General features: G+C 42.1%; 1 protein-coding gene across 28 annotated transcripts in view; it reads right to left on the bottom strand.

Moving 5' to 3' along the window:
* Positions 1-22242, bottom strand: part of DOCK9 (dedicator of cytokinesis 9) — a 283449-nt gene that overhangs the window by 131359 nt on the left and 129848 nt on the right. For all 28 annotated transcript variants that reach the window (XM_027590615.1, XM_027590627.1, XM_027590636.1 and 25 more), the window contains exons 3-5: positions 6909-6998; positions 2813-2895; positions 520-589 (exon numbers count right to left, since the gene is read on the bottom strand). In XM_027590615.1, the coding sequence (XP_027446416.1) occupies positions 520-589; positions 2813-2895; positions 6909-6998 (243 nt within the window). The remainder of the gene's footprint in view (positions 1-519; positions 590-2812; positions 2896-6908; positions 6999-22242) is intronic.

Below are 22242 nucleotides of genomic sequence, written 5' to 3'. Positions count from 1 at the left end.
AAAAACAGGTTGCACTGACTTTTTATTAGGTTTCCCTGGCTCAGTCATCTTAATGCCCAGTTCTCTTTATGCAATTCTCCAAGAGTAGGGGGAGTGGGCTTGTTTAAAGAAAAGACAGGAAAAGAAAAGCTTCTTGGTACCATATACTTCACTCAAAGCCATTACTGAAGAAAGAGCCATTTAAAGCCTACTGGTGGCCAGTCAAGATATCCTGTTGAAAAACAACCTAAACTTAAGGTCTAAGTAACTTGGTATTTTTTAACAATGTTGCCAAATCTTATCCAGGCCTTTGAAAATGATCTCAGAACAAATAAACAAGACAGGAAGAACTTGTACCCCTGAATAGTCAGGTTGAAAGGGAGCCCTTATTTCAGTCAATCCAACAATACATTTTAAAAAAACTCTTCCCCTGTTTCAAGAAACATTCCAATTCCTCTTTTGGCTAAATGCTGGTAATTTTCCAACAATCTTGCAATCTGTAAACTAAATCAATTTTTAAATCTGCAAGCAATCGCCTACCTCGTCTTTGTCAACCTCCTCATCAACTTCATAGACGTGAACTGGAAGTTTATCCAACTTGGCCACTTTGCTTTAAAGAGAAGAAAGAAATCTGTTTTATAATCTATGCATTTCTTCTCCCATCAGAGGAACCAACATTTAACAAATCCAAAGCTGGTGCACTCAGCTGAAGAATAAAAACAATCGGCATTACTGCTTTGCAAAGTGGGTGATTCCAGAGTTAGAGAGCCCCCAAAAGCCATGTAGAAAAGCTGGCATAGATATATTAAAAATGGGAAAGCGTAGGGGCGCCTGAGTGGTTCCATTGGTTGAGTGTCCGACTCTTGATCTCAGCTCCGGTCTTAATCTCGGGGTCATGAGTTCAAGCCCCACCATGTTGGGCTCCGTGGAGACTACTTTAAAAAAAAAAATGGGAAAGTGTATTAATAAGTGAAAACTTGGTAGAATAACTTTTTTTAAAGATTTATTTTCTTTATTTGAGAGAAAGAGAGAGAGCGAGCACGAGCAGGGGGAGGGGCAGAGGGACAATCTCAAGCAGACTCGGTGCTGAGCGCAGGGCCCAACTTGGGGCTTGATCTCACAACCCTGAGATCATGACCTGAGCCAAAATCAAGAGTCAGACGCTTAACTGATTGAGCCACCCAGGCGCCTCGGTAGAATAACTTTTAAAATGAAGTTTATAAGAGAAAATGGAAAATGGGATCATGGCCTTTAGAGTGGGAGGCACGGTCTTGATGATGACAGTGTTAACAACAAAAGCACAGTAACAGCGGCCTACATTTATTAAACAGTATGTTCTAAGCACTGGGCTTCACAACATGTATTATCTCCTTCAGTCCTTTAGGTGGTGGGGGCTGGTGTCAAGACCATTTAATAGATGAGGAGACTGAGGCTCACAGAAGGGAGAGTAAGCAGAGGACGCAGGCAGAGTACAGAATTTATGTTCTTAATCACTGTTAGAATCCTCCCTCTTTTACCACACAACAGGAAAATTATTAATGCCAAAGGTAAAATCGACCAGTGGTAAAGGTATCTCATCCAGTAAGTTCACTATATCTCATAGTCTGTTCTATGATAACCAGGAGAATAGTATAAACCAGACTATCAGTGAAGATGGGTTAATCCAATCAAATGGAAAGACCTTAAAAATCCCCAAATACGTATTGGGTAAATATAGAACTAAGGAGCATACCCATCTGGAGAAGATAATACTGGAAGGGAGTGTTTTAAGCTGAGGTTCAAAAAGAGTCAATCGGGAAGTTGGCTGAACACTCTTAAGGAGTGGCTGAACCACACAAATAGGAAAAACAAACAGCAAAGTCCACTGAGAATAGTTTCAACGGTTCAAACTCATAGATGCCCCAAACACAGAGGAAAAATATATCAATAGGGTCTCCATTATAGGTAAAATTTTCATTGGTGATGGTTACTTTTGAAATATAACCCACTGTTATTTGATTTTGATTTCGATTTTCATAACCAGCTACACTAAATTTACCAACTGCATCATTTCAGGATGTACCATTTGGTAACTTAACCTCTCAAGACCTATCTACATCTGGTCCACTTTAATGACCACTAGTCAATCTAAACACATTTGTTTTTGGTGTATCCCAGAACGCATTAATACTTTAAAGAAGGTAAAGAAAAACAGTCTGGGGAAATATCTGCTCTTTGATTTATTTTTCTTTTTTAAGATTTTATTTATTTATTTGACAGAGAGAGCAAGAGAGCACAAGCAGGAGGAGCAGTAGAAGGAGAGGGAGAAGGAGGCTCCGCACTGAGCAGGGAGCCCGACGCGGAGCTCAATCCCAGCACCCTGGGATCATGACCTGAGCCGAAGGCAGACGCTCAGCCATCTGAGCCACCCAGGCGCCCCTGATTTACTTTTTTTTAACCTAAAATTTATTCACTATAAAATGCTTTCTATGTCTCTTCAAAATAGTCTTTCAAAGATAAAACACAGTGTAGCAGTTTCTTTGTCTTCTCCTTCTCACTGAAGGTACTTTACCTGTTGTGTTTTATCAGTGGCATCCCGAAAAGAATCACTGGCCATCACTAAACCATCCATGTGTTTTTTTACCATTTACCAATCCCCGAGTGCTAGGTTTGAGTCCTACTTTCAAATACCCTGGAAATAACAGCTATTCCATATACATACAAACCATCTAGAAATATTTTCTCCAATTACTCTGATTGCATATGAAGTTATATACCTCCCTAAGCATTTCAAGTGCAAAAAATTGTTGCCTGTGTGTATGACCCCACTTGTGGGCTCTGACCATTTACTCACTTTGGAAGCTGTCGAAACTCTCCCGAGTAATCTTCAAATTTATAGTTCACAAGATGCCAGTCAGAGTTATAGGTTTTGATGCACTATGGGGGGACAGATAAAAAGAAAAAAAAAAAGCATAAGAGGAAAAGAAAAAAGATATGTGATGGCTTTTGGAGGACGTTTGGGAAGATTTATGAATGCACACCCACACAAACATCAAAAAAAAATTCTTTCACCTCAACCCTCTTGTGCCTGAAATTCCATCATCAGAGGTTCCTGTAAAGCTTAAAAATCACTAAAACACTACCCTTGGGAACAGGGTCACTTTAAGTTACCATCATTCATGATCAGCGAGATTTTGCAAGGGGACAAACTTCACGACAGTTGCTGCATTTATGTAACAAACAATGTACTGCTTCTGACTTCAAAGCCCTTCGTTCTTAAGAAGTCATGTGCCCTCTACTAGAACATGAAATGGATAGAAAGGGTGAACCTAAAGACCCTTTCAGGATGTTTAGTAGTGTTACAACTAGCTCTGTTATTAAGTATATTAGAAATCTGCCCTCGGTTTTTCCTTCTATTTATAAGGGCCAGAGTGAGGTTATCGGGAGAAAAGATTCAGATTCCAGTTCACAATGGCACCGTGACGTCACCTTGTGTGCACACATATGTGTGAACCAAAGTAGGGAGCTTTACCTTCTACCATGACACTAACCTACACACTGGTGTGGGGGCCAGGGCAGGCTGCCCCAAAATGTACAACAATGGCAGATTGCTTATTTTGAACTGAAGCTACTTGGGAGTCAACCTGCTCAAAGGACACTGAGACCCTCCTCTGTCCCCGTGAAAGCCAGAAACAAATCGCCCATATGAAAATTACTCTCCTGTACCAAGAAGTAAAAAAAATCCTTATCACCAGAGGTAGAGACTTGAAAGTTGAGAAAGCTACAGAATTAAACCTCATCATTTTTTTCTCATCTACTACCTCAGCCTAAATTCTGCTTAGAATTCCTTACTAATTAAAGCTCCCAAACACCTGTCTTCTTTATCCTGTCAATTCCTCATAGATTTATTGTCTTTTTGTCTAAAATGTGTAAAAAAACTGCCTGCCTTGGTCATTTCTTGGGGTTTCAGTTTCATTATTGGACCTCCATGTGCACATAATCAAATTTTGGGTTCTTCCCTCCTGTTAATGTTTCTCGTATCAAGTTAATTCCTACATCAGCTAGAAGAAACCCTCAGAGGAAAAAAGTAAGTTTCTACATCCCCTACATTGCATTAAACTACCTTACTACCCAACAGACTCAACGGACCAGCATGGTGTCTTTCACTCATCTATCCAGGATGATCCACTGAATAGTGCCGTGACTCGAAAGACTGTAAGACTGCATCCACCAGAACTTCAAATATGAATGAGTCAAAATCAATAGGGGAAGTGTGTGATTAAGTTACCATCAGCTAAATTGATTTTCTGTGTAGTCAGCTCTTGGCTACACATATGTAAACTTCAGTGTGGAAAAAAAAATTGAACGAGTAAGTAAAATGAGTGCCTTACCTAGTTGACTTGACTCTGGCTGTAATCAACATTATGATCAAAGTGTCTGTTCTGCTTACTTCACGTCATCATTTAGAAGGCCAACCTTACGTTTCACAGCCTATGCCTGAAGGCCTTCCGAAGCAAACTCCCCTCCACACCAAAGTCATTAAAATAACTACAGCAATGCCGAGGGCCTCTCTCGTGCCAGACTCTATGCTAAGCACTCTACAGGCAAGCTCGTGAAGGGCAGGCAGTATTAGATTTTTATGTTATCGTTCTGAAAGCAGAGAAGGGTTAAGAACAGAGTTGGGTGGGGGAGCGGAACAATTTTTCAATCATCTCTTTGCCAAGTAGTGACAAAGGTTTTTAAATACTATTTTATTCTTGTAAATGCTTCTCAAAAATATTTTCGAAGCATTTTCACATTGAGAACATCAGACATCCACACTCAAAGTCACATTCCAAACCAAGTGTGATTTCAGAATTACCTGTAGGTTTGGGTTTTCCCGCTATTCTCTCTAGGTCCATTAGCACGGCCAAGTCAGCTCTGACCAGGTGTGACACAGGCTTGTACACGCGCTCCTATTCTCTATTCAGCTTTTTGAACAAGCACAGCAACTAAAATCATACCGTCAAAGTCTCTGGCAGGACTTTAAACCTACTCTGAAATATGACATGTAACTGCCCAGCTAAAAAATAAATAAGCAGACACTTGTATACAATCGGTGCACTTATGAATGTAACACCTGAGTGCCCAGATTTTTAATATCTTAGGTAAAACGTGTAAGAAAGATAATGACCGTGTTTAAATATTTTACGTCATAAGAAACTATAAAAAACCCAGTTAAGCAGGTTAGATAGCCAGAGAGTCATTCATTTAATAAGCCCCTGTTGACAATGCACACAGCAGATACCAGCTAAATTCAAAGGCTGAAGCACAGAATAAGGCAAGCAGCCCCACCCCTCTGGGGATGTAGAAAGTCTAGGAGATGAGGGGTTACATCAGAAATCAGCATCCAGAGAACAGTAACTCTAGAAAGACAGGGATCCGACTGGCTGATTTCATGACTGACCTTTCCAACTTGCGAAATTCAATAATATTTTGAAGTTAATACTGAAAGGTTTTCGCAGTTGTTTTAAAAAGAAAGCCATTAAGTCATTCTCGGCTGGACCAGAGGATGGAGAGGAAGTGCTGTTTCACTCCACCCTAGTGGCAGGGTCCCAGGAGGCCTTAGTTCTGTTGGCTGCAGCAGGCACAGCTCGAAGCTGTTACTGCTCAACCTTTGGTGATTGAAGAACTGAATGGAGGGCTGTCCCTCCAAAATCCTATCTATTAAGCAATTGGGAGAACTGAATTAGTAATCAACATTGCTCCACGTTTTAAAATAGGGGGTCAACAAAAATCTTCTGCAAAAGGCCAGATAGTATTTTCAGCTTTGAGGGTCACATGGTTGCTGCCGCAAACACTCCACTCTGAGTTATAATGTGAAAGTAGTCATGTTAACGGAGGGGTGTGGTTGTGCTACAATAAAACTTTATTTACAAGAACAGGCTGCAGGCCAGACGTTGCCTGTGGGTCCGTCACAGTTTGTCCACATCCTGCTTTAAAATAAACATTTAAGACTATATAAACATATCTGGCTCTATTTGTCCGGAATTAATTTTACTAATATAGTAGCAAAGAAAGTAAGACAAGAAGTTCTTTTCAGAGGACGAGAGATCATTACTTTTACAATTTTAAATACATATTTAATTTTTCAAAAATCTCAATGGAACTAAATATTGTGACTACAATCTTGTTACTTTGATTGCTCTTCACTTTTATAAGCATAACTTCCTTGTGGTGGGCAAACTTATTGATGGGCATATGTATCATTTAAAAATCAATTAGAAAAATAGGGATAAAAATCCATTATTTTTAAATGAAGGAGCACTTCAAGAAACAAAATTAAAAGACCTAATTAGTTCATGTTATCTAAAAGCACCTGGAAAAAGAAACAAACACCCCAAGGCGGCGGGGGGGGGGGGGGGGGGAAGCAGTCTAAATGCAGTAATTTCTCTTTCCTCTATAACAAGATAATCATTATTTGTATGTTCAAACAAGAGTGGTAAGAATCGTACATTGATCAGAGATAGAGTCAGGCTCCGCTCAGTATCATCTGGCACTTCATGAACATTGAACTAGTCTTGAAAATAAGTTACAAGTATAAACATATAAATGAAGTAAATGAATACATAAATGTGTGTGCTGAGTCTCAGCTGAAAATAATCTCAATAACAAAGCCTCTGCCAAAGATTTCCAGTGAGTTCATAAGAGTTACTCCTTATTCTACATCTTTAAGTTCTGCAGAATTCATGTTTTAAACAGCCGTCAGAAATGACCCCCTGTTGACATTTCTGTCCAAGCTTCAGGCTCTGAAAACCCTATACTATTCTCCTATTTTAACTTCCACTACAAAAATGTAATTATGTCTCTGACACTTTCTTGAAAATATCATTGAAATTTAAAGAAGGGGGAGCGTTAGTGAAAAGTGGCTTTAAAATAAGGTATAAATTGATGTAGAAAAACCACATTACCTCTGTGACAAATAAGCTCTGCGCTTCCTCTTGCGCATCCGCAGGAACCGTGGAGCACATATACCGACCCTGTCGCCGCAGAGTGGCGGTCTGTGGAGGAAAGTGTGGGCACAGGGTTTGGTTACTCCAAGATGGAAAGGTGCTAGCCAGCCTCAGGGTGCAGCGGGGCTGCACAGGGACACAGTCACTCTGGTCTCTGCCAGCCCCGCGCTTCTTCCTCCTTGGGTCACGCACAACAGATCCCTTTGGGCACCAGAAAGTTCAAAGTTGGGCGCCTGGGTGGCTCAGTCATTGGGTGTCTGCCTTCAGCTCGGGTCATGATCCCAGGGTCCTGGGATCGAGTCCCACATCGGGCTCCCCGCTCAGCGGGAAGCCTGCTTCTCCCTCTCCCACTCCCCCTGCTTGGGTTCCCTCTCTCACTGTGTCTCTCTCTGTCAAATAAATTTAAAAAAAAAATCTTTAAAAAAAAGAAAAGAAAAGAAAGTTCAAAGTTGTGTGCGGGGCAATGGCTCCCCCTTCTTTCTGGGTCAGGGGCCCCATGACCCCTCCAGGGAGCCCTTTTGCTCCCCCCACCCCCAGGCAGGGTAGGGGCCCCTTTCAGAATCCCTAACACTCTGCAACCCCAAGAGCTTGATCTAGTCCCATTACGGTGCCTTTTACTTGTCTTAACCACCTTTTTCTAGTGTAAAACAGACATATCATGAAATTTCCCATTTTAACCTGTCTTTTTTTAATTTTTTTTTTTTTTTTTTTTTTTTTTTAAGTAAACTCTACACCCAACATGGGCTTGAACTCACGACCCCAAGATCAAGAGTCAGGAGCTCCACCGACTAAGTCAGCCAGGCGCCCCATTTTAACCATGTTTAAGTGCAGAGTTCAGTGGTATTGAGTACGTTCACACTGCTGTGCAACCCTCATCACATCTATGTCTTCTTTTCCAGTTTTATTGAGAAAGAATTGACATACATAAGTTTAAGGCATACAACAGGATGGTTTGCTTTACATCTACTGTGGAATGAGAACCACGATGGGTTCAGCTAACATCCATGTTCTCCCATAAATACAATAAAAAGAAAAGGGAAAAGGAAAAAGAACTTTCTCCTTGTGATCCTTGAAATCTAGGATTTACTCTCTTAAGAACTTTCCCATATATCATTTATACTCACGGTAGTCGCCATGGGGTATATCACACCCCTAGTGCTTATTTATCTTATAACTGGAAGTTTGGACCTTTTGACCCCCTTTCTCCAATTCTTCCTACCCCTACCCTCCACCTCTGGTAACCACAAGTGTGATCTCTTTTTCTATGACTTTTGTCTTGTTCCATTTTACTCCACATGTAAGTAAGATCACACAGTATTTGTCTTTCTCTGTCTGACTTTTTTCACGTAGCAAAATGCCGGCAAGGTCCATCATGTTGTTGCAAATAGTAGGATTTCCTCATTTCTTATGGCTTAATATTATTCCGTTGTAAATATATACCACAACTTCTTTATCCATTCATCTATCAATGGACACGTAAGTTGTTTCCATGTCTTGGCTACTGTAAATAATGCTGCTATAAACACTGGGGTGCCTTAATTCTTTTTGAATTAATGTTTTCATTTCCTTTGGATATGTTCTTCGAAGTGGGATTATTGGGGGTCATATGGTAGTTCTACTTTTAATTTTTTGAGGATCCTCCATACTGTTTTCCATAGTGACCGCACTAAATTACAACTCTACCACCAAGGCACAACGGTTCCCTCTTCTCCACATCCATGCCAGCATCTGTGACCTCTTGTCTTTTTTTTCCCTTTCTTAATGTGTTACACCAATAGCTTTATTTATTTTTTATCTCTTATGTTTTGGACGACAGCCATTCTAGCAGACACAAGTGATATGTTATTGTGATTCTAATTTGCATTTCCCTAATGATTAGTGATGTTGAACATCTTTTTATGAACTACTCGCTTTTTTCACACCTTCTTTGGAAAAAGGTCTATTCAGGTCCTTTGTCCTTTTCAAGGTGGGTTGTTTTTTTGTTATTGAGTTGCATGAGTTCTTCATATATTTTGGATATTAACCCCTGGATATATGGTTTGCAAATATTTTTTTCCCATTCAATAGGTTGTCTCTGCTTTACTTTATTGATGGTTTCTTTTGCTGTGCAGAAGCTTTTGAATTTGGTGTGGTCACACTTGTTTACTTTTTATTTGGTTGCTTTTTAAGGTATCGTACCCCCTCCTCCCAAAATCATTACCAAGACCCATGTTAAAGAGCGTTATTCCAATGTTTTCTTCTAGGAGTTTCGTGATTTCAGGTCTTACAATATAAGTCTTTGATCCATTTTGAGTTCATTTCATGAGTAGTTTAAGATATGGGTCCAGTTTCATTCTTTCACATGGGAATAGCCAATTATCCCAAAACCATTTATTGTCTCTTCTCCATTCAGTATTCTTGGCTCCCATGTCAAATATCAGTTGACTGTATATGCTTGGGTTTATTTTGGGCTCTCGATTCTGTCCCACTGGCCTATGTGTCTGTTTTTATACTGGTACCATACTATTTTGATGACTACAGCTTTATAAGTAGAGCCTGAAACACGGTGTGTGATGCCTTCTGCTTTGTTCTTCTTTCTCAGGATTTCTTTGGCTACTTGGGGTCTTTTGTGATTCCATGTAAGTTTTAGGAGTGTTTTTTCTACTTCACATTCACTGCCACATCCCCGGTGCCTAACAGTAGGGTAACCAGACAAGCAGAAGGTGCTCAATCGATAGTTGTTGAATGGATCTATGAATTGTGAATGCTACCATCCCTCCTAAACATTAGAACTGTTCTCGTGTTTAAGGAGGACTAATGCTTCTTTTAAATAATAAAATGCTTCATGCCTTTAGGCAGTAGCACATCCACCCTAATTAACGTTATCTGGAAGGTACTGTTTTGTCAATATGAGCAAATGGGACCTCAGGCTTCAGAAAGCAATGTTCTAGATTTTTTCCCCCAAGGACTGTAATCCTTGGATACTATTAACAGATCATAGTTACAAAAACAGCATACATGAAAACATTGTGCTAAGAGAATCTACCCTGCAGTAGCTCTTCGTGGCTACTCACCGAAGCTGGGGTCTCCCAGCATTTGCCCAAATGTTTTTCTTCTTCCTTTGGTTGGAGGAAACTTAAGGTCAAATCCCTGATCCCTCCCCTCCAGCACAGGTAGAAAACTTCATGGCCTATATCTTATATATAATTTAATTTTATTTCCTGCCCCTGTTTTCTCAATGTCGTGTCTCCTCCACCTATTTTACTCATTTTTGCATGGTGTCAATCTTTGAAAGTAATCTTAAATCCTGTTTTTAGAATAAGTCCCCTTATTCTGAAGAAAGGGAAAGAAGGAACTCCATTCTCCACTAAGTCCTTAATGGGTGAATTACTAAATCATTCAGCCTCCAAAAGGGCTTCGTAGGCCCTTGCTCTTGGTTTCTTTACAAATATCACAAATGGTGACCCTTACTTCCCACCTGTTCCCATGAAATACCATAGAGCTATGTAACAACAAGCACTGGAGAGGCATAATCTATTCCAAAAGTTTCCAAGTAAGAAGTGATTCTAAGAGGTTGTCAAAACTATTAAAAATCAGGGATAATATAAGAAAAGGGGAATTGTTCAAGAAACTCTGTATGCTTCAAAGAAGGATTCACTCTACAGCCCTACTTATCTTGATGTATTTGGGTCTATCAAGATTTTTGAAACTAATTATTACACTTTTAAAATGTTCAGGAAATGCTCAGGTCAAGAAATGGGACTGTCAGAGGCATTTCCAGCCCATTTCCCATCACAGCACTAGTCAAAAGAGAAAATTTATTACAACATTCTCCCAGTAGAATTACCAACTCAAGAAACTTTAATTGTGTGACACTTTTCCAAACGCCTCTAAGGTGAGAGAAATAGGATATAGATCTTTTTGATTCTTGTATATCAGAGTGAGTGCCATTATGCTCTCACTTTATAAAGAAACCAACTTTAATCATTAAAGAGAGACCTGACCTTTAACAGGTAAGAGAGTGCCGGGCATAATTAAACCAATCATCTGTGTGTTTATTTACTACCCACCAGTACCAGGATACTAGGTTTGAGTCTATTACTGATCAAGTCCTAGCTCCGATTTTGACAAAGCTTAGTTTTCTGACAAGAGCCCTTCGCTCCCCTGGAGACTTCATCCAAATAAACTTAATGCATTTCTTAAAAACCATTCACTTAAATGAGACATACTTCTTTACTGTTACTTTTATGTCTATTTCTTGTTGTATATAAAATTGGATGTTTTAGATAGATGGCTGCTATCCTTCCCTATAGATGCATGCTGTTCCTCACACCAAAAGGTGGAGTCAATTTCCCTCTCCTTGAATCTAGGCTGGCTTTGACCAATCCAATGAGGGGGAAGTGGCATTGTGCCAGTTCCAAACTTAGCAAACTAGCAGCTCTTGGAAGACAACCACCACATAAAAAGTTCTACTACCTGAGACCACTATGCTGTGAGTCCAAACTAGCCATATGGAAAGGCCAGATATAGAAAGACAGCCTGCCAGCCCACAGCTGGTTCCAGACAAAGTGGTAGAGTCACCATAATGTACGTGGGGAAGCATTCCAGCCCCTGCAGACAGCAAGTCAAGAGAACTACCTAGCTGAGCCTTGATCGGATTTCAGAATTGTGAGAAATTATAAATTATTGCCCTAAATTACTAGGCCTTGGAGTGGTTTGCTACTCAGCAATAAATAACTATAACAAGACTGTAAGGGATTAGGAACATGTCCTAATTAATGTACTGAGGAATACTGCTGTTTTCATGAAAATGTTTTCAAATACTGATCACAGTATAGAGTTAGGACAGAAGCATCGAGGGGACACACTAAGCTGCAATCTGGTTTCCACATTCACCTTTCCTAGGACTTCTGTCAGTGTCCTAAGGGTAGACAAGTAAGATAGAGAAAAATGTCTGTTGGACTTTAGGAGTAAAGATCAATGGCTTCTCTTCCCCCAAATCATTGTACTGATCATTTTAGGACTCAGCATAAATATCATTTCATCCATCTATCCATCCTTCCCCTCACTGAGTCACTACTTTCTACCACCAGACACAGAACTAGCAGCTGGAGACACCAAGTTTAAGAAAGTGTACTTGCTGTCCCTCTAAAGCTTATAGTCTCATGACAGAGGAAGAGGAGGAATTTCAATTAGCAGAGTGCTGCGAGTACTACAGAAGAGTATGAGAGAAAGGCTGAAATGAGAGGAAAGAAGAGGGGAATCTAAATCAACAGGGAGGAAAAAAGGACACCAAGAAGATGTGCACCAAGGCAAAGACACTTAAACTAAACTGTACAGGATGAGTACATGCTGTATTCAGTACAAAGGGGGCAGAAACTTGAGAGTTAAAAGAGCAAAATCAAAACACAACGAATTAGATTAGCTCTTTGCACACACACAAGAGATCCATTAAATCCTAGAACTACTATGCCAAAGGCATAGTAGTTATCCTATATAACTACAGGATATATATATTATATATTATATATATTATATATATAGGATATATATTGTATATATATCCTATATATATATATAACTATAGTTATATATATATATATATAGTTATCCTATGCCAAAAGCAAAACTGCCCAGAACACTAATTAAACTTGAATTAAAAAACACGAAAGGATGAAAACCCCACCAACCTGTAGCCTAATCAATGGTTTTAACACATCTGGGAAAAGAATGAGCCAACAGAAAGAACAGGTCTTATATAAAGCAGAGCAATTTTGTCAGCGTCTTTATCCCCATTTAACAGGAGAGACTGGAATCTACTGGCTGGGCCACTGGGGCACCGTTAATATTGGACTTGGCACCAGTGAGGAGTCCTCGCTTCATGTCCTCAGTTCCCAAGGTCTTCCCACTCATTGCTGAGTCCAGCCTCAATTCACTTGTTTATAATGTGATTCCCATTTAGACTTTCTTAATGAAAGAGAGCTGACACAGCCAATGAATGTATTCTGATCGGCTTATTAATTCTAGTTCTCAAGGGTCACAATTAAATAGCATTTGGTTTGTTCTCTCGCGGGGTTGTCTGCTACAAGTCAGTTCTCTGAGCCCAAACAACTCTGGTCACACTGAACAAACTCAGTTTCTGGACTTGCAAAGCTAAGATCTGATCCCAGACCTTGGTGACTTATGAACCACGGCCGATGAGGCCCCGTCTGATAGCAGCTGGTCAACCTCTGACTCCATTATCCAAAACTTTCCGGCAGGCGCACATGCCACTTTCTCCTATCGGACTGTGGAATCCTCTGAGAGCAGGAGACATATGCCCCCATCTGCATCTCTGTGCTAAGTACTCAATAAATGTTTCAAGAATGAATGAACAAAATAGTCAATGAAGACAGAAATAGGTCTCTACCAATAATCATCCATTACTTGTATATAATTTTTTTTCTGTTATTACAAACAGTTCTCTGGTCCATTATGAAAACTGAAGTCTTCCCTTGAAGACTCCAGCATGAGTGAATGCTGTATTTTAATTTCTCCATAGATTCTGTTTATTAAAACTCATATTTGGGTAATAGTCTACTGTATGCCAAATCAATTCACATTAAATTTCTGCAGTTTTATTTATCTGGCTTGTAACAGAGTCTCAATCAATACCTGGAGATTTATACTCAATGAACACTAACGCCCTCCCCACAAGTGAACTTAATTTTCTTTTTCATGGTTATGGTATTCTCATCGTCTTTTCTATCTGTTAAAATCATATTCCTGCCAAAAAAAAAATGGGTCTGTATCCACTTTATATAAATCAATATCAAGGTGGACATTCAAAGAATATCTGTCCCATTTCTATGTTTGGAAATGAATTATTTCCATTCTACTAAGAAAGCTTAGCAGCAGCATTCTCTAAGTAGCTTTCCGCACTTGCAAGGGGGAGGGAAGAAACACTTCACACTGTGAAGTGTGATAAGATCTGCAAATTAAATATAAATGCAGCTAGCATCTCCGACAACCACTTTGGATAGAAATCTCATAGCACAAAGCACAATTTAAAAATAAAAGCCCTGGGTGTGCCTGAGCGGCTCGGTCAGTTGAGCATCCAAGTCTTGATTTTGGCTCAGGTCATGATCTCAGGGTTGTGAGATCGAGCCCCACATCGGGCTCCGCACTCAGTGAAGAGTCTGCTTGTCCCTCTCCCTCTGTTCCTCTCCCCACTCTCTCTCTCTCTCTGTCTCTCTCACTCTCAAATAAATAAATAAATAAAATATTTTTAAAAAATAAAAATAAAAGCCCTCTTCTAGCTACTACAGTAGTCTAAATTATTTTCAGTCAGTTTCTGTTCCTTAGGTTAAATGCTGGTAGTCTTTGACACAAAGAGATCCTTAATTACCTTGGCCAAGTATGGACAGGAGTCTTACCAAGAATTCCAAAAAATGTCAAGAGTTACTGAAAAGAAAAATTTTAGAACTGCTACAGGAAGAGAAAGGGGTGAAGTCCTCACCCAAAGGGCTCAGAAGATGATCCAAGGACATGTGAGAGCCCAGGTCAATCTTCAGGAGACCTTTTTTTTTTAATGGAATGAACTGAAGGAGTTCAGAGTTGCCCCCAGACCTGAACAGAAACAGCAGAACTTGTAACTATCTCCAAGTCTAATTTGGAAGAACAAATTTCAAATAGATGCTCTTTTATTTTAAAAACTTTTTTCTCTCTTGTTTGAAATGACTCCCGCCTAAGACTGGGGTCACTTCAGTGGCTATGAGCCATAGCCCAGGGTGCTTGCACAGGGAGGCAGGGCCATGGGTCACCTGAAGGGACAGACAGACATACCATATAGGCCTGATCTGGGCCAGCCTTGGGTCTTCCCGGCACTTCCTGACCCTCTTCTTTATCACTCAGAGCTGTTCCCCTGATGGCCTGCTACAACCCTGGTCTTCATCTTCAACTTGGAATCTCTCTCTACAAATGGAATTCCTGACCCCAACCTGGCTCTGTCCTCCCTCCATCAGTGCTGGCCAACCTGCCACCCTGACCCCACTGAAGCTGGGATACTGAGAAGCTCATGTTTCAAACTGCAAGGAATGTGAGGTGAATAATTTAACTTCCTATGGAAGAATCTGAGAAGTGATATTGGAAAGGGGTTTGAACGGAGAGCCAGGAAACCTGAGTCCTCATCTGAGTGTGGCCTCTAATTAGCTGTGTGATCTTGAGGGAAAGTTTTAACTTTCCACATCTATAAAATAGAGAGTTTTCTAAGGATCTCCAGGCTTCCTGTGTAATTTAAAAATTCCACAGTTCTGTGAAGATGGAATTCTAAGTCTATCTGTCTCAAATGACTTATTATCTGAGTGCTACGAGGTGCTTTGAGAGAAACTAAAAGACATCCAAAAAAATAAGACGAATACTAGGTCTGCTTTGATTGATTACCCCATTTATTTTTTTAGGAAAGGAATCCTTGGATTTGAGGGAGGGAAGAGTCACTTCGTAGACTTAAATAAATGTAGGGTGAGTGGTAACAGAGACATGCTTTTGTGTCATTGTTTCTTTACGGTTCTAACCCTCTCAACCCATATGGTATGGGACTTTTTATTAATCACTTTAGAATGGGCATTAAAACCCTAACAAAACAACCCTCTTAATTCCTGGTGGGAAGCATGCATAGCCACTGCTGTTTAAAATACCCTATTTTATAAGATTTTAATTAAGAGACTGAAACAAAAGGCCCACCCTTCCCCTGGGGCCATATGAACAATGAGCTAGAGACGGATCCCAGAGAAGTGGGTGGGCTGCAACCCCAGCCAGCTGCAGGCTTCCGCCACCAACAACTGTCTCCCCATCTCTCCTGTTCAAAGGAGCATTCGGCTGGGAGTGTCCTCCCCTCAGACAGAAAAACAAAACATCACAGGCAGCCCAGAAGGGAGTGCAGGCCTTGAAACAGGAAGAGACGGCTCCTCCAGTGTTCTAAGCAGAACACCTCTGAACAGAGGGAGGCCACAGTGCATCAGCTGAGACACTGAGTGACACAACAGGTGAAGACCTTCAGGAGGTGGAAACTGGTCAGTTAGGCACGTGGCTGCAGAACGTCAAAGAGTGCAGGAAATTTCCTAGGTGCCACCTGACCTCTGAGATGGGCTCTGAGGCCTGCAGACAGCCTGAGGTCGGACACGAGGGCCCAACACCCACCCTAACAGATGACCTGCTGGACAGGGAAACCCACCAGGTCTCAGGGCCTGGGTCAGCTCCCATCTAGCCTCAGGCAAAAATGTGGACTCCCTCTTCCCCACCCTGTTTGTAATTCCATACAAAGCATCCTGTGCTTCTGTTCATTTTTGTGTTTGTTTTCATTCATGCAGTAGAACTATGCCCTCAGATCAGACCTTTGAGGGCTTGATGCATTTGCAGAGAAATATCTTCCAGAAGAAGGACAACTGTGGGCTGTGGTTGGAGGAGGCCAAAACTCAGTGAGGGGAGGGAAGTGGATGGCGCCAGAAATCAAAGCCCAGGCGGTTGAGGGTAGACAGCTCTTCGGGCTGGCGTCCCTCAGCCTGGCCCACCTCCTTTACTAAGCAAGTAAGCCCTGGGTTGAATTTATACTGTGCTCAACTGGGCCAAATGGACAGAATCTGCTTCAGTGTTCTAACGTTATCCTGGATTTTCAACTATTCCCTGTTAGGCAGCTCTCAACACCTCCTTCCTCTGGTCTCTAGGCCTGAGCCAGACTGCAGGGAACCTCACATGTCTGGGGAGTTGGGTGCCTTTGTATCATATGCTGGACACCGGCCTTGGTTGCATTTGTCTGTGCATGAAACATTACTATGAGAAACTCTGGGGACTTTACTGTGACTTATCGAGCACAGCGTACTGGAGCCTTTCCAAATGTCTGGCAGAGGTATTTGTTTCAGAGCAGATGACTCGCTTTGGGAAGATTCAGCCCCAAGCCAAGCTGGAAACTGGGCATTTCCAACATCTCCTTGCGGAGATCATGTCTTGGCGACTGACTCAGTGTTCTATTAACCTCAGAAGATCCCATTTTCAGTTTCCTGAGATCTCTCAATGTCCAATTCATTAATAATTAAGAAAATGGACAAGGCATGGTACAGGACAAGGGTCTAGAGAAGGAATCCCATTTAGGTTTCTGGAGGGATTTAACAGAAACAACGCTCAAAGAACCCATTAAAACCACGCTGGGGGCCGCCTGTCCCCCACAGCCCCTCCTCACCAGCCCCTGCAAGCTCCCCAGACTCCCGTCCTGCACCGTCCTTCTCTGCTCGCTCCACAGTGCCACCCTGTGTGACGTCAGTGACTTTCCTTGCCGGACGTCCCCATGACAATGCACCGATGTAGGGTGCTCCTGCGTGAACCTGGTATGCCCAGCTCCCCTCTATCGTTCCTCTGACCCGTTCTCTGCCAGTCATCACTCTAAAATTTTCATCTGCTAGCATCAGGCCTCAGCTTAAATCCTTTCCATGACTCCTCATTGCCACCAGAATAGAGTCCAAGCTCCAAAGACCTTGGCTGAGCAGCTCTAATGATTTTTCTGGACTCACCTGCCCTTCTTCAGCCCTGCAGCACATGGGGACTTGTGACTCCCTCATGCACCAAGCCACCCACCTGGCTGCAGAGCTGCTCCCACCACCCACATCTCCTACCAGCCTCGAGACCCACGGACTACGGTGCTCATCTTTGCTTTTCCAACACCCAGCAGAACATCTGGCACAATGTAAATGTTTGTTGAGTGAATGGGCAGTTGAGATTTTAAAATGGGGATTCTTTTATTCACTTGTAAGATCACTCAGGGTTCCAAATGAGACAGTGTCTCAGAACTGGTGAGCCATCAGGTAGCTTCTGTCACCACATAATGTCCTGTTTCCTAAAGTGTCACATGCATTTATAGGTGTCAGTAGACCTTTGAGAGTCACAAAAATTTCATTCTGCTAACCCCCCAAATTATATATTACATAACTTTCCAAATGCAGTAAACTGTAACTAAATAAGTTAAATGTTCAGGACCCTTCATGACCAGATTCATCAATTAAGTTCAGTTTTTAGAGATTTTATTTGGTTTATGTTTGGCTTGGTTTGGTGTTACAAAGATGCTTGGTTTTAGTCACTCTTAAGTACCACTTCACAAGAGAGAATGGTGGGGGGGGTAATCCAGAACACCAGGTCATTTGGTCATTTGGGGGACAAGTGGCAGGTCCAGCTTCCCCACGAGTAAGGGGCTCAACCTGTTCCACATCACATGACTGCAAATCCTAAAAAATGAATGATGTTACCTTGAAGGAAGGAGGCTGCTTCCTGGGCCCTCAGCTCTCTTCCTGCCAACTGACGTGAGCCAGGGGTACAGAGAGCTTCCCTGCATGGTGCTGTCTCTTTGGATTCTCACATATCTATGAGAACCCAAATTTTAGGGCAAATGTTACCTCTGAACTATAGATTAAGAAAAGTGAGTTTTAAGAAGCTTCTCATTTACCCCAACACCCAGATTAGTAACAGAGAGACCTGGGGCTAAACTTCAGGTCACCCAAGTAAATCTTGGGTCTAGAGCATCTACCATCCCTCTGATGGATTTATGTTCTACTTGGTAACAAAACCTTGAAGAAGGTATAAGCAAGCACAGTTTCCTTTGTTTTCTACTTATCTGTGTATGGCTCTGTACATCTTTCTCTAGAATGCAATTTTAGTTGCTGAAAAGACGATACCTTTGTGTGAACACCTAGCATAGTGAACATGCTTCGTGTTAAAACACGGCCATTGTTTACATATTCAAAGATACTGGTGAGCTCTCCTCATGTTCTCCTCATCACTCAGGAGTACAGTTTCACTGATGCACCAAGGACGATTGCTCTCAAATCCCTCCATGCATTTGTCAGCACCACCACCGCTGCGCTGGTCTTGTCAGAGCATCGGGCCTCAGCACATCAGTTCCTGGGATGCCATCCAAAGTCTTATTTTAAACACGGCGGAGCTGAGATGATGCTCCGCAGATAAAACACTAAGCAGGTGGGGAAGTCCTGACTCGAGGACCTCTGACATCAGGGGACTTCGCTGAACTTCCTTCCTCTGTCCTCTCTGGAACTCATGCACACACTCAGCACGCACGCTCCGGCTGATGCCGGACACTCTGAGCAGGACACACTTGACAGTACCGGGTTCTGCCAGGCAACCCTGGCAGGAAGAGGCAGAGCAATGGACACAGCAGGACCCACAAGTTGTAGGAACCACAGAGATATTGAGCTTACTAATACGTTCAGTGACATCTGGTAATTCTGAGGCCAAAACCTAGATTTTTCTCTTTAGGGACAAATCTTTGTTCTTGTTTTTGCATGCAATCCTACTGCGTCTCCTTCTCTTCTACTCCCCCAATGTGCCACCTTGAGACAGTTTTATAGTTATGAATAATTATAAAGATCGATATTCAATGAATGTAGAAATACAGTATAAATAAATCTCCATGTGCTTACATGGTCTTAGGATATCACCTTTGCTTAGAACTTTGTCTATGTGTGTCTGTTAGTCGTGTCTAATAACCTAAGACGAGTACATTAATCACATACATAAAACTGTCCTCCTAACCCTCAGTGCTTTCAAGTATGACCTGTGCTTGCCCCTTCTTACCAACTGTGGGACGTTTACCGTTCTCTCTGACCTATTTAAAATGTGAGCTAAACATTATTTCTTCTAAAAAAAGCAATGATCTGAGGAAGGGAGGGAGGGAGGGAGGGAGGGAGTGTGACCTGATGCAGGGAGTACATGCATACCGTGCTGGACTACGAGATTTATCCAGTATCTTTTATTCTACATGAGAGAATCAAATCTTAGACCCATTGATGCAGGTAATGTTATATGCGTGTGTGTGTCTATGTCCTCTTTCATCTAGTTATTTATGTAGTTAATCTCAACTCCCTCCTTGATCATAAGTTTTCCTCAGCAGTGTGCAGTATTTCTTTTTCTTTTTTTTAAAGACTTTTTTTAAAAGAATGCTTGTGTGCCCTCTCTCGCTGTGTCTCTCTCTGTCAAATAAATAAATAAAATCTTAAAAAAAAAAATAAAGACTCCATTTATTTGAGAGACAGAGAGCGAGCAAGCCCAAGGGGAGGGGGGGCAGGGGCGGAGGGAGAAGCAGACTCCACACTGAGCAGAGAGCCCAACGTGGGGCTCGATCCCAGGACCCCAAGATCATGACCTGAGCCGAAGGCAGACACTTAATTGACTGAGCCACCCACATGCCCCACTGTGCAGTATTTCTAATAAAAATCATGTAATACAGGATCTACCTCAGTGAAAAAAGGCTACTTCCCTTACCAGGCGCCGTGTGGAAGAAAATGGCTAACGTGCTTTGTAAACACAGAGATCAATCAGACAGGATTTTATTCTAATGGCTCTGGGGCAGGCACCAGAGTTCCCTGAGTTACCCAGCTCCCGGGACACCGTCACATATTCTGCAGGAATGTCCCCACCCCCCAACATCACAACCTAGCGTTGTATGCCGTGGAGCACAACATACACCCTCCACTGATGGGCGAATGGACCTGCTCTGCCTGTAATGGAGCGTGGGGACCCAGAGGGCTAGCCGTGGTCTTCCTCTCTGACCACCATGGTATCACATGAGCTGAACCTCATTGAGGAGAAGCAGCGGGCACAGCCAGCTCATCCTCCGGTCCCACAAGGCTGCCACCTTCCTTTAGAAAACACAGCACAAATCAAAGTTAATTACGGTCTCTCAGTATATTGCTGTTGGTTGCTGATGCAGAATCCGGTAAAGAAGCTGTTACTCACAAGTAATTTTCACCCTCACCTAAATAATACTGAACTGGCATGGTTCCAAGACTAATATTTCTTTAAGTTTGTTGAGCTGAACAAAACTTTGAACAAATTAAGGAACAAATGTGACAGTCAAGGAAATAATAACAACCAAGTGCTCCTACATCACTTGCTTTTCCTGTTGCAGTTCCAATAAGAAAGAAAGGTTACAATATGTTTTATCTTCAAGGGGCCCAGGGATCCATCATCTCAAGCTTAGATTAAATGCTCAAAATAGTCATCTGACCAGCTATGCCTATAACTTATTTCTATTTGACTTTAGGTATCATCTAGGTTCAACAGCCCCAGTGGTTGGGCTGAACTATTTCACATCTTTACCTTTCCAAATCTCTATCAAACTGTTTAGTGTTTTGTTACATGTTGATTCACTTTACCCACGAGCCTTCCAAGGTCACCCTTGCCATGATCCATGCTGCCTACCAAACATCTCCCTGTGTGATCGCAAACACCAAAATGCCCCTTCTCCAAGTGCCACTTTACATCCTTCCAACGACCCCACACCATGCATTTCTGCTTGTTCACCTACCAGGTCCTCCGCTATCTTCCTTTCTCAGTCCACCATCTACCTCTGAAGACTCCACACTTGGCCAAGAGTCCATGGGAGGCCATTTCAGGACCTCAAGTGCTATAGTTTTGGGCCCTGCCGCTATTCCCCACCCCCCCCACACACCATCTTGCCACTATAACCCCCCATCCTCGGTTTTCTCTTCTCAGTTCTCAAGCACTGACATTCCCAAAAAGACTGTTTTCACCAAAATGTTAGGTGGAAGGGGCCCACTCTTGTTGGTGATTCATATATTCTCATTCTCTCTCTCCCTCTCACTCATTCATCCCACTCGACGAGTATTATTGAATTCCCGCCCTGTGCCATCTATTTCTAGGTGCTTGAAAACATCAGTGCACAAGACTAATACCCCTGCCCCCACAGAGTTCACATGAATAAACATGTAAGTATGTTAGAAGTGGATAAACAATGTGGTGAGAAAAAAATAAAACATAAATGGGACCAGGAAGGCCAAAGGGGGTCAGGCAGTACAGCAGTCGGCGAGGATCTCACTAAGAAAGTAAGATTTGGCAAAAGGCTTTCAGGAGGCAGGAGACAGCTGGGTAAAGAATTCATTGGCACAGGAGAAAGCCTGAGCAAGGACCCTAAGGCAGGAGACAGCCTGGGGTGAAGGAGGAGCCCCATGGAGGCCAGGAAGACAGTCAGGGAGGTCACGGGTAGACAAGACCACAGCAGCCCTTGAGGCCATGATAAGGTCTTCACTGAAGGACTCTGAACACAAGAGTGATATCATCCAACCTCCCTTTTACACTTATTTTTAAATGCTCACTCTGGCTACTCTATTAGGATAAACTGGAAGGGGTCAAGAATAGGATCCAGAACACTTGATAGGAGGCTCTTGCATTAACCACGGCATGAAAGGATGAGGGCTATGGCCATGGTTACAGCAGTGGAGGAACTAGCCAATGACGCTTACTGTCACCCCCTCTT

This window comes from Zalophus californianus, chromosome 3 (assembly GCF_009762305.2).
Source record: "Zalophus californianus isolate mZalCal1 chromosome 3, mZalCal1.pri.v2, whole genome shotgun sequence".
Classification (NCBI taxonomy): domain Eukaryota; kingdom Metazoa; phylum Chordata; class Mammalia; order Carnivora; family Otariidae; genus Zalophus; species Zalophus californianus.
Note: the sequence above shows the minus strand (reverse complement) of the source record. Positions and strands in the feature narration are given on the sequence as shown.